Source organism: Vicugna pacos, chromosome 9, assembly GCF_048564905.1.
Source record: "Vicugna pacos chromosome 9, VicPac4, whole genome shotgun sequence".
Taxonomy (NCBI): Eukaryota; Metazoa; Chordata; class Mammalia; order Artiodactyla; family Camelidae; genus Vicugna; species Vicugna pacos.
This window is the reverse complement of record NC_132995.1, coordinates 69,945,493-69,959,061: the sequence shown is the minus strand read 5'-3', so window position 1 is coordinate 69,959,061 and position 13,569 is coordinate 69,945,493. Positions and strand designations below refer to the sequence as shown.

General features: G+C 34.1%; 1 protein-coding gene across 1 annotated transcript in view; it reads left to right on the top strand.

Moving 5' to 3' along the window:
* Window positions 1–9,251, top strand: part of AGL (amylo-alpha-1,6-glucosidase and 4-alpha-glucanotransferase) — a 63,531-nt gene extending 54,280 nt beyond the window's left edge. Inside the window, exons 32-34 of the mRNA XM_006197354.4 lie at window positions 1,041–1,128; window positions 1,238–1,371; window positions 6,741–9,251. Coding sequence (XP_006197416.1) covers window positions 1,041–1,128; window positions 1,238–1,371; window positions 6,741–6,858 — 340 coding nt within the window. The 3' untranslated portion in view covers window positions 6,859–9,251. The remainder of the gene's footprint in view (window positions 1–1,040; window positions 1,129–1,237; window positions 1,372–6,740) is intronic.
* Window positions 9,252–13,569: the final 4,318 nt, after the last annotated feature.

Sequence of the window (13,569 nt, the reverse complement as noted above, 5' to 3'; positions counted from 1 at the left end):
GGATTTAACTCTATTCTCACCTCACCATAAACTTGTTCCATCCTCTCTAATCACACCACTATTTTTATTTAAACTAATACATACTTTTGTTTTTATGATTATATTATTATGTCATTTTATATTTTTCAATTTTTTTTTTCTTGAGTTTGTATGACCTTTCTCTTTTTCTTACTGGTTTAACTTTAAAGCTGGGTACCCATCATCAGTTTGCTTTTTCTATCATACATGAGAGAGCCCCATTTCTATAGTACTCTGACCTTCGTAGATTTTTCCTAACCTATTGTGTGCTCATTTCAGTGTTGAGATGCAAAATTTTATGTGTGTGCTTAATCTATATTCTAAAGTGTTCTCCGCATTTTCAGAGACATTAAGAATCACTAGTCAAAACTAAAAGCCAGTTAAAGCTTATTCGTGTGTCAAGTTCTACCTCACTAAAAGAAAGGAAAGTAATAATTTAGCTAAACAGAGTATAAATAACTGTCTTACAGTAAATGTTGCAATGTTTTTTAATACTTTATTTAGTTTATAAGTGTATGTAAATTCTCTGTGTGTATTCAGTTGCTATTTGTAACCTTGTAAGGTACCAGTTTTAATTAATTTTAAAATAACTTCATGGAGAAGTTTAAAAAACCACCTTTCCAATATATAATAATTAATAAAACCTTATCTTTAATGTTTACCAATTCAAATTATTCTGTGTATATTTTAATTGTTGTAAATACATTAGAGGCCTAGTTAAATAATTGACTGTAACCAATATTTAGTGTCAGGGTAACTCTTTGAAGGCAAGATACCTGAATATTTTATATTTTTTGTATTAACCAGGAAGTGTCTGTTAGTCATTCCCTAGCACATTGTTAAAGTCCTCTGAACTCAGTCTAAACTAATTTTAGGTTAAATGGATGATGAGCTTTATTTAGTCCACAGAATGGAAGACGAAATAATTTGATTAGTTCTTACCTTTGCTGTTAGCAAATTTTTCTAATGCTTCCTATATAATGTCTGATCTTTTTTTAACCTAAATTTCAATCATTTTGCAGTGATATGGTTTATTGTGGAACTTATGACAATGCCTTAGACAATGACAACTACAATCTTGCTAAAGGTTTCAACTATCACCAAGGGCCTGTAAGAATTTCCTTTCTCTTCCTTGAGTTTTCAATTAAAGTTACTTTTCAAAGGATTTTAGATATTTACAGCTCTTTCTTTTTCTTCACTTTTAAATTACCTCTTTCAGGAGTGGCTGTGGCCTGTTGGGTATTTTCTTCGTGCGAAATTATATTTTTCCAGATTGATGGGTCCAGAGGCTACTGCAAAGACTATATTTTTGGTTAAAAATGTTCTTTCTCGACATTATGTTCATCTTGAAAGGTAAGTTGTCAGGGACATGTAATTTCCAAAACTAGTGTTTAGTCATTTTATTAGATGTTAAGTAAATGGCATTTCCTTAGAATTCATTTCTGTATATTCTACGTTTCCCGATGAAATGTGAAAGCTTTACTCTTTAACACAAGTTCTATGTAATTTTCGCCTTCTTTTAATTATTTTAGGTTATTTGTTTTAATTTAAAGACTTGGTATTGCATGATTTATACATGTGGTGGAATAGTCTTTACTTTTTAAAATTTAACTGTTATTTTTGGATGTGGTTAGCATAGGATAAATACAAAAACTAAAAGTACTCAGGCTGTGCCTTTTGAGTTAACTGATTTAAAGATGCGTTAGTAAATAATTTTCAGAAATGATTTCATTAAAATTAAAATATCAGTTGATCTTTTGACTGTTTCAAACCCACTTGTCATATCCTCTGTCCTCATTATCAGCAGATAGTGTCAGAGTTATGTGTCTTTATAAGATGATGTAACTCAATCAAAAGCTATCTTAATTTCACAAATTTTGGATTAAGCCTAAATATATGTACACCTTATTGCTCAGAATAATTATGCATAAACATGCACAAACAGCGTAGGCTTTATCTCCTCTATTATAAGAACATAAAGGACTTCCGTTTATCACCATGAATGTTGTCAAAGTTTTTTTCCTTTTGTTTTCAAAGTTTATTTTCATTATTTTAATATAGCCACAGAAACACCCCAATCCTGCCACACTGCTCCCTCATCTAGAGACTGAGTGTGAATTCAGGGTGATATGAGCATTCTTACGTTCTGTCCTTTACTGCCCCACAGTAGTTCTCATTACTTGCATTTATTTTCTCTTGCTTCCTTTTGTCCACGAGAAGTAAGAATATCTTGCACTGAGAGCTCATTCTTCTACTTACTTATAATGCCATCCCTCCCACCTGTTCCGTGCCCTTGCTCCGATAATTATCCTTTCCTGGGAGTCCACTTGGTCCTTCCTTCCTAAGACACAAAGATATCTGTCAGCCTGTCCTGACACAAAGTCCCTTCATACTGTTCCTGCCTCAGGCCTTGTTTTATCATTCTGTTTTCTCTTCTGCATATTTCCTGTACAGGTAACCTCATTTTTTTGACCTTCTGACCACGCAGTCATTCATTACCACAGGCCATCTGGCTTTTGTGTTGTGGGTGGTGAAACCGCTCAAGGAGATGCTTTCTCGACCCCGGACGCCATGGCTTCCTTTCAGTTCTCTTCTGTGACCTGGCTGTACTGTCTGACGTTGTTAATTTTCCTCTTTTCGTGAAAAACTTCATGCTACCCATAGTGTTAGGTTTCCCTTGTTTACCTAGTAATAGTAACAACTGTGATAATAGCAAATAGTGTTTACTGAGTACTTCCTGTCTTCCAGGCATTGTTCTAAATGCATTTATATAACATTACTCATTTAATCCAAAAAGCTGTATAAAATAGTTACTTCTACTATTATTACCCACTCCTGTTATCATTTATATCTCCATTTACCAGCTGTGTGGCTATGGACAAGTTACTTAACCACTCTAAGCCTCAGTTTCCTCATCTGTATAACAGATGTGCTAAGATTGTCTTGTGGATTTATAGATTAGTACATGTAACATGGATATTACCTCAGATGTGAGCTACTGCCTCCATTTTATAATTTAGGCTGAGAAAGTTAAGTAACTTACACAAAGTCAGATGGCAAGGAATTTGGTAGAGCTCTCACTGAACTCCAAGCATTCTGGCTTCACAGACGGGGCTCTTCACCACCACACTACTGCCTGCACTGACTGTTTTTCTGCCTTTGCTTCCTGGCACCTGAAGACATTCATCTTCCCAAAATGTATCCTTGATCTTCCTTATTTTTCTGTCTACCTTGTCTCCTGTTATATTTCACATAATCTCTTGTCTTCGCTCTTCAGGTAATTTTGAAGTTTCATAAATTCCACTTCTACTTTCAACTACCTGACAAACTTCTTACCTCAGATGTCCACTGCCATCACTCATCTGCCCTCACACTAGTTTTCTCTTCCTGTAGTTCCCATTTTTGTGGCAATATTAACATTATTCACGCTCTGCAAACTCAAAATTCCTGGGTACTTTTTAATTTTACTTCATTACCTCTCCTGAACATCCGCATAGTTGTCAAGACTTGATTCTGGCTCTAGACTGCCTTCTGACCGCCCACTTTCTTCCTTGCTGCTGCCAGTGCCTAATCTGCAGCTCATGACCTTCCCCCTGGAATAGGCAAGAGCATCCATACTTCATCTCTGTTACCCCAAACAAGATCAGTCTTGTTGAAATATAACTCACAATTTCCATCTTATATTTGAAGATCTTTAGTAATTCCCTGTTGGCTATAGAATAAAATCCAAATTCCTTACTTTCCACAATTTTTTCTCAAACTACCTTTCCATTTTTATTTCTTACTGTTTCCCGTAGCTACTTTTGATAGCACAGTAGCTTCAAGTGTGAGCTTTGGGTTCAGACTGGATTTCAGATTCCGTCCTTGCTGCTCATTTTTACATGTGACTTTGAGCAAGTTACTTAACCTCTCTGAGATAAATTTCTTCATCTATAAGATGACAATAATACTATCTCATTATTTGCTGTCAAGATTAAATGAAAAGATAGATCAAAAATATTTGCCACAATTCAAGAAATGGTTTCATCTAAAGTACATTATTACTTTTTATATTATCTTAGAATCTACAGTCATGTCAACATTCTCTTTCCTCATACTGATGAGTTGGATTTTTTTCTCTTTTTTTCCTTATCGACCTGGCTATCAGCTTATCGGTTTTATTCATCTTCTTAAAGAACCAGCTTTTGGTTTCATCAATTTTTTTTTGTATTGTTTTTCAACTTTTTATTTCACTGATTTCTATTCTACTTTTTATTATTCTCTTCTTCTGCTTACTTTGGGTTAATTTGTCTTTTTCAGGTTTTTTTAATGTATAAGTTGAAATCATTGATTTAAAGACCTTTCTTCTTTTCTCATATAGGTACTTAGTGCTGTAAATTTCCCTCTATGTACTTAACTAACAGTACCCAAAAACTCTGATATGTTGTTTTTATTTTTATTCAGTTGAAAATACTTTGTTTTCCCCTTCGATTTCTTCTTTGACTCATGGGTTATTTAGAAAGGTGTTATTTAGTTTTCAAATATTTTAGAGCTTTCCAGAGATGTTTCTGTCACTGGTTTCAATATTAATTCCTTTGTGGTCAAGGAATATACTTCATATGACTCTAACCTTCCTAAACTTATCGATGCTTATTTTATGGCTCCGAATATGTTCTGTCTAGGCCACTAATCTATTTGCAAGTGAAAAACAATCGCCCATGTATTTAAATTTCTACGTACTTATCTGTCACTGTATACTGAAAACCTGCCTCCACACCTGTTTAATTCTAGTGTTAAATTCTGCTTTTCTCCCTTTTCATATTTGTGATTCCCTTTTCCAGCAGAGAGTAACCTATTCCCCATACTCTGCTATCAGCACCACATGGACCCAGCTCACCCTGTCAGGCTTTGACACTCCACGCTGGGGTGCCGCAAAACATAGATGCCGTCTTCACTATCCTTGGGCCCGACAACCCCACGTAGCTACTCATATACATGGATGCTCCCCTTGCACCACCTGGGCCCTGGACCACCCCCACCCTTGGTGTGAACTCCGTCCTCATTACCCCAGACTCTGATGTTCCCCTCTGTGCTTCTGCTGCCCTTCCCTCCTCTTCTCCTCACTGACCTTCTTGTCCCACCTAATGACTTGGGGAATGAATTTTTCAGGAAGCAAGGGAAAGGGGACTTCTTTATGTCAGTGTGGGTAGCCACGTTCTTGTGTTCATATTCAATTATGAGCAGCACTTAATGGTTCTATAAGCTTGTTTTGTTTCTTAATTTTGGTGCAGTATTAGTTTGCTAGAGCTGCTGTTAAGAAAGCACCACAAACTGAGTGGCTTAAACAACAGAAGCTTACTTGTCTTACGGTTTTGGAAGCCAGAAATCTGAAATCAGGGCATTGGCAGGACCATGCTCCTTCTGAAGGTGCTAGGGAAGGATCGCTTCCAGCCCCCTCTCCTAGCCTCTGCTGATTCCTTGGCTTGTTGCAGCATAATTCCAGCCTTCACACGGCAGCCTCCTTCTGGGCCTGTTTGTGCTCAAATTTCCTCATTTTATAAGGACATTGGTCATGTTGGATTAGGGGCCCACTCTAATCCACCTGAACTGATTACATCTGCAACAACCCAATATCCAAATAAGTTCACATTCTGAGGTGCTGAGAGGTAGGGCCTCAACAGATGAATTTTGAGGGGGATACAGTTTAACCCATTACAGATACCCAGGTACCCAACTTCAGTAATCTGGCATTTTTCTCTGAAGTAGCTTGAACGCTTGGATACAAATAAGTTTTCTATATTTTCTATTTCTCTATGACACCTAGCTGATAATATTATTATTACCCAAAGTATCTCCATATTTACCTAATGGAGTTATTTTTTCATTTTTATTGTGAAATATTTGATACCTTCAGAAAAGTATATGTAACAGCCATGAGTTACAAAGCATAATAATGAAATAAATTTTAAAATGTACTAAAAAATGAAACATTACTGAATTCGATATTTTTTTAATTTTTGTTTCATACTTAAGGATTACACTACATTGAAATTAAGAATAAATTTGATATGCTAATAATGCTTTGTTCTGATACTGAGATCTGGAACAAGTTATTAACCTTATTTTACCTCCTCTATAGACAGGAATAGTTATGGTACCTACCTGACAGGGTTGCTGTGAGCATTAAATGAGATAATGTATATAAAGTACTTAGTATCAGAACATAATAAATGCACAGTAAATACTAACTATTACTATTAAGGAGAATGAGAAATTATAGAAATTTAGATTGTCTTCAAGTGACTTTTTTTCTAATCATAATTCTGTGGTTCTTCATTGTTTCATATTCATTTTACAGTTTTGTCAAGATCAGATGTAATACATTCACTTAGTTACGCTTTGGGTCTCATAAACTTACTCCAGAAGAGATAAAATTAGGCCTGAGAAGTAGGCCTCTCTACTTCTGTGTTGCTTGCATTGATAGTTTCTTCTACGTTTTTTAATACATAAAGGGATTCTTTTGTATTTGAAAGTCTTAAATCCCAAAGATTGAATGTCAAAGAATAATTTGAATCTAAATTCTTTATAATCTTTAGGATATCCTGTTTTATTTTGTAGTAAATGACTACAAATGATTGTTTTCTATACTAGAAGGCAAAATCACCAGGTGTATTGCCTATTTTGTTAATCCAACAAGATATGTGTTAGATTGTATCTCATAAAATGGCTTTTCTTTCTTTAAGATCTCCTTGGAAAGGACTGCCAGAACTGACCAATGAGAATGGCCAATACTGTCCTTTCAGCTGTGAAACACAAGCCTGGTCAATTGCTGTCATTCTTGAAACACTCTATGATTTATAATTGCCTCATGGGTATTTATTACGTATGCAATCAATTGTATTGTGGAATGCAAGGTCATAATATAATGTAAATGCTTTATATGCACAAGCACAAATCATTTAAAAAATCTAATTCATATACTATTGATACCCAATTAGGTTAAGGCTGTAAAACACTGGTTTTTCTTTCTTCTTTTTTTTTAATGTACAGAGTAGCTTTTGATTTGAGTCAAAAAGAAAAATTATCATTACCAATGGAGTGTTTTTCTTTTGAATTCAGAAAGTATTCTTCAAATGCCTAGAAATAAAGAATTTGAAATCCAGAGTTTGAAAAAGAAAAATCATGTAATCCTCTATTTGTACATAAGTGAAGATGAAATATGAAAATGTAATAGTGAAAGAAATGGAAAAGTATCTTTGAATTGCAGTATATTTTCTTCAGTAACAATACATACTAAACAGGCTATGGTTAATTAATGTTCTCACCTTTTACTACAGTATTTCTAGCTGCATTCAGTAAGTACTAGATGAATGCTGAATCATGGAAGTGTCCACCTACAATATATGTTCATAAATGAAGCACAGATGTTCATAATGTGCTTTTATTTTTTTCACTGAAATATTAATGTTTTTAATATAATGAATATCAACAGTATATTTACGTAATTTACTTGTGCTGATGATGCACAGGATATATGAAAAAATCACAGAGCATTAGGAATTTATTTTATAAAAACAGTTTTATAAAATTAGTCCTGAGCTCCAGTTTCCTCCTGTGAGATAGTTTACATTTTCAAAATGTAAATTGTTGGGCATATTCATGAGAAATTTAAGGGAAAAATGCCATATTAATTTTTCTAAAACTTAACTGTTTTTAGTTTGTGTGTAAAAGTGTATTGATAACTCACTTCCTGTGAACCAGAACCTACATTGACAAGTTTAGCATTGAGAACAATCATAATATACTATAGAGCTATGAATTCAGTAGTTATCGTGAACTCAATAAAATCATTTGAAAAGTTTTTAATATTAGTTTAAGATACCTTAAATTTAGAAAAGTCATAAAAGGAAAAAGGCTTTTAACATTTGTATGATTTGACGTTTTTGAATAGTGCATATTTTCTAGATGAATTTTTTTTTACTGTTTTACTGGTTTTGTCTCAAGACAACACTTAAGTTAGATCATTATACTTTCAGTTGAAAGAAAATAGTTGCAGAAGTCCTTTTATTACTATATAATATTATTCAAATATTAGTATATTTATAGTGAAAATAATGGTGCAGTAACACTTTCCTCAGTTAGAGGTCACATACCCAACCACCTTAACTATGAGGAAGGAATAAAAATAAAGGAGAAAAGCAAATAAACTAAAACTTCTGGGTAGTAAAAATACAAAAATGCTTCAGATGTCAAATACCCATACTCGACCCTACTTTAGGAGTAGTTTTAAACTAGCTTGGTTTTCTGGTTTTCCAACCTAAAGCAGTTTAAATCCTACAACTGTAAGGACAGTCGTGATTGTAATCTGACCACTGTCCATAAATGCATTGATTTCCAAGTTTCCTTTCCTTCTTCGTCACTCAATGTATAAGCTTCTCTAAGCTGTGCAGTTAAAAAGAATGACCCTTCTTGAGAGGGAGAACCATTAGTCATCCAAGATTCACAGTTCTGTTGTTCTCATTTAACTTCTATGTTAAAGGTGGTAAGAAAAATAACTGAAAATCAACATATTTAACAAAAGCAGGAATTAATGGCTGACAATTAAATGTGATAAATAAGTAAATGAATAAATTAATGAATTCTAATAAATAAATAATATCAAGTTGACAATTTTTAAAACATAGCCATATTGGGGTTACCTATAGTAGGGCAAATATCCACCTCAGAAAATTTGTGGGATATTGTGTTGCACTAGAAAATTAAGTGGTTCATGTTCCTTATTAGGAATATCAATGAAAGAACATTGTTATAATATGCATGGCCTATTTTAAAGTTTAAGAGGCATGTTACACATTATTTCATCAAAGGTAGTTAAAATAACCAGCTTTAGACTTTAGAGGGATAAATTGTTTGACTGAAAAACATTTAAATAGAATGCTTCATTCCTGAGTGATGCTGGATGAGGTACCAATATATTACATTTTGAGAATGGTTCTGTGCCTGGGTTCTTCATTAATTCAAATCAGTCTTACTCTTTAATTTCAGAAATTTGTCACTTTAACCAGTATGCTGTGATAATTTAATGTTTCAAAGATAACTGAGGAAACATGAGACCTGTCATCCTGTCTACAAACATTATAACCTATGTGAATTGTAATTTTCTGTTTCTGATATGTCTTCAACTGCTTATCTAGTGGGCAAATGTCGTGTTTATGTCTGTGTGCCAAGAAAATAAAAATCTTTATTCTAAAGGACTATATTTTGCTTTCATTCCATTATTTACCAGTGAACTAATTTATTCATGCTGACTACTACCATGTATTCAGGGCTTGCTTATTTTTGGTACTTTATCTTTTCACAGGATATGTGGGGGCAGAGAGAGGAAGAAGAATTTTAGGCTGTTTGGTAATTATTTAATTAACTATGTTGAAATTAGGAGCAAAATTGACTTTTGATGTATAAATTGATCTGTTAGTACCTATACAGTCCACAGGTATTTCTTGAAATCTTTTATGCTACTGTGAATTTTTTGTTTACCTTTCATGAGCGTGAGTCAATTTGTCAACCCTGCCACTTGTTTATATAGATCCTCAATGCGCCAAAATCGTTGCTCAGTTTGGGGAGAGGCTTTCTTCCATTTGTATGAGTCTTGAACTATTAAGTAATGATGCTTAATTAAATGATACTTAATTAACTAAATGATACTTTGCCATTTTGGCACAATTTTTTCCTAACGTATCTTTTTAATATATTTGTTATTTTGGTTAGAGGTTTTTTATTTAACTTACAAAAGCTTTTCATTTTTCTTTAGTCAAATGTTTTAGTATTTATCTTTGTGAACTCTTCCATCTCTTCAAAATGTAATCAATCTCATTCAATAATTTAATAAAACTTTGTGTCTCTGTTACATGTTTTATGGCAGCATGCAGTGTGAGACATTATTTAGGTTTCTTCCAAATTGTTACATTCAAGCTCATGAATTCAATTTGATTTATAGTGATTTCTTTTTTAAATTACTGAATTTTTATTTAATAATAGGGTGTACTTCTGGGATATACCATTGAAGTTATCTGTGCCTGTTCACTTTTTTAACTATTATAATGTTTTGCTTTAATATTTGTTAAAGCTTTTTCTCACCATCTTTCTCTCTCATTCGTCCTGTACTCTTCTTTTTTAGAATCTTTTATACACCCACCTGTTTGTTCTTCTCAAGTACTTTTTCCATATCCAAAAAGTATTCTATTACCATTTTTACTAAACTTATGCTCACACTGTAAGTTAATTTGATAAGAACTGACATAGTATTTAATCTTCTAAGAACATAGTGTCTGAATTTATTCAGTTTTTTTTTAGATTGCTGGAATTTGTCCTAATTTTTGTTTTTGCCAGTCAGAATAAAAAAACTCAGATTCAACCAACATTTATGAGCCCCTGCCATATAATAGGCAATTTTATATTGGAAGTGTTATACCCATGCTATATAGGAGAACAGTGCTAAAGCGTCTTGCCCTAAGTCACTTAACCGGTAAATCTCTGGACCAAGACTCAACCCCGATCTTCCTACTACAAATCCTTTTGCAAAGATCCTTAAGACTGCAGTCTTCTGTGCTCACCCTCATGCTCTCGCCACCACCCAGCCAAATGTAGGCTGAACTGTGGCTATTATCAGCTGCCCATCTGACTATGGAAAGTATCAGATCCTGTTCTGCTTGGGTCTATATATACTCCCTTGTTATCATCTGGTCAAAATATATCTGCAGCCATCTGCCTTGAGAGGATAACTGATGTATCACTGGCTAAAAATTCAGACTCAGAGTGCATGAGTTAGGTTACACAACTTGGATAAATTTCAACTGTAAGTGTCTTATCAAAGTGAGATAGGAATAGATAATAAGTTTCTACTACTGTGTAGCACAAGGAACTATTCAGTATCTTACAGTAACCTATAATAAAAAAGAATATGAAAATATATGTGTATATGTAAGACTGAAGCATTATGCTGTACACCAGAAATTGACACAACATTGTCAACTGACTCTACTTCAGTAATTTAAAAAAATTTTAAAGATTAAAAAAGAATTTTAAAAAAACACTAAGAGAAAAATCAGAGGAAATAGGGAGCATAACAGTTAAGAGATGGCCCACTATCAAAGTTGGTACATAAAAATTTTGATAAAAATCAAGGTTAATTCCCAAGGATACAGAATACCAAAGGAAACAAGTTGTATCTATGGACATTTACTAACAAATACGGAAATTAATTATGCAAATGCTCAGTATTAACATATTTATTGTAACCGATACATTTTGAAAGCACAAAACTGAGCACTAAACATCTTTTCCTGTAATCATTACATAAAGGAGAAGTGCTCCAAAAATGACTCTTGACTCCCACATCACACTCGGGGAATCACAGTCCTCACTTTGACCTGCCCAGGTTCTCATCTCTTCCCTGCTTTCTATCTGCATGCTTGTCTTGTCCTTAGACTAACATGATGACTTCATAATTGATCACAACTTACTCTATCCTCATAGAACTGAGGAAAACCTTTCTTGAATCCTGATTATATCCCACCACTGCTCAGAGGACATCTGAGATCCTCAATAATTTGGCCCCAGTCTCATTCCAGTTTTGTTCAGTGACTCTTTGCTTTCTCCAAAGCTGATTACTTGCCTCTCTGAGTCTTTGTTTCTTCAACTGTAAAAACAAAGATGATGGTCATACGTACCCAGCAGGGCGGTAAGGATTCACAGAGGTAACCCGCAGTATATTAGGATTAAGTTTGCCTGCGTACAGCAGAGCCCAAATAACAGTGATCTGTGTGAGAGGTGTGCAATCTGGGACTGATACCTGGTTTTGTAGTCAGCAGGGACCAAGGCTAGCATCTAATAACAAAAAATACTCTGTAATTTCTTAGATATAATTTGCTTAATGTGAGTTCATTGTCTCCTAGATGTTGTGAACAGATAAGCAATAATCTTTTCACTTATTTTAATCAGTGGTTTCTCCAAGTTTTTTTCTCATGACTTCCCAAAGCCTTACCTTGGGGAAAAAGAACTCAAAGTTTACATAATTTGAATTGGTTGTAAATTTTATGGCTTGGTTAAAATAAAAACATATTTTATAATTCACAGTTTTATGTTTACTTTTTTAATTCATAATTTTACACTTAAATTTTAAAGAAGCAAAATGCCTATTACTGAAGTCTCTATAATAAGGCAAGATGGAATTTTGAAAAAATGTGTGTTGTTTTGAGTTTGGTTGGTTTTAATTCTACTTTGGTCTTTCTCACCATTGGACAAAGGGAGAAAAATGTATTTCAGCAGAAAAATAAATGAGATAGTTTGGAATAATTACCTAGAGTGTGATTGTTTAATAGACTTTGACTTACCTGGTTTCTGAGTATCTTTAGAAAACAAAAAAATTTTTAAGCAACTTCAGAGCACTAACTCTAAGACCCAAAGTAGCTTTCTGTTAGAGCTTCATTTAAGTTACTGGAATTCAGCTCTGCTTACTCAGAAATAAACAAATACATTCCATTGAGTTAGGTGTGATTCTAGTGTTTAAAAGATGCCATTTTCCATAAAACTACACAGTTCCCTAAACCAGTGCTTCCCAATCTTTACATATGTGGAATATGTAGGAAAAGGTGTTTAAACACCATTCAGGAGTAAACAAGAAGGTGCTCCTGGCCTGTGGCAACTCGTCAGAGATGTGTTGCCCAAAGGGCTAAAGAAAACTGCTCATCACTGTCGTAACCTTTTCATCACAGGGCCCCCCATTCGTTAGAAAACTGCCCTCAACACAGAGGCTACCTGCTCTACCTTGTGCCCACCCTAAGGAAGAACAAACCATTTATGATTAAAGGAGGAATGGTTGGTTGGATTTGTTAAAGAGATGGCTTATCAGTTTTCAGTCTAGAAACTTCTTAAGGAATGTTAAACTACAATTGCTTTTCTAGAGAAAGAGAAATTATTTTGAAATATATTGCCTATAGAAAAGAGCTTATAACCTACACGCACCCTTAAAGAAGAATAACTAAATAAGCAACCACAAACTCAACACTAAATTGAAAACTGAAACAAATTTCCCATCCCCAATTTAAAGAATACCAAGACCAAGCAAATGTAACAGCTGTATATTCCAGGAATTCTTGCTCGAGGAAGGTAAGACCGTGAAACAATTAAAACAGCCTGCTCATGAGTGTTTTTCTGATAATTATCTGGCTCTGCAAGATTTGCTTCATAGGCCCTGAGGAATAGAGCAACCTTTACACTGAACACTGGGAGTCAAACACCTTCCAAATTTATCAAACCGTCTGACAGCCTGTGAGAACCACAGCATCAAACTCAAGACCACTAGTCAAGCTACTGTCTTTATAAAAGTAAGGAGGACGGCGGGAAGGATATAGGTTGTGTGTTAGAAAATGCTCCCCAATTTTACATCACCTTTGAAATTACAAAAATTATTCATAGGTGCTACATGTTATTGAAATATAACTTGAAAATGCATTTATCAGATGGTTGTCATAACTCCCTTCCTATCCTGTCAAGTAATTCAAGAATATTTTG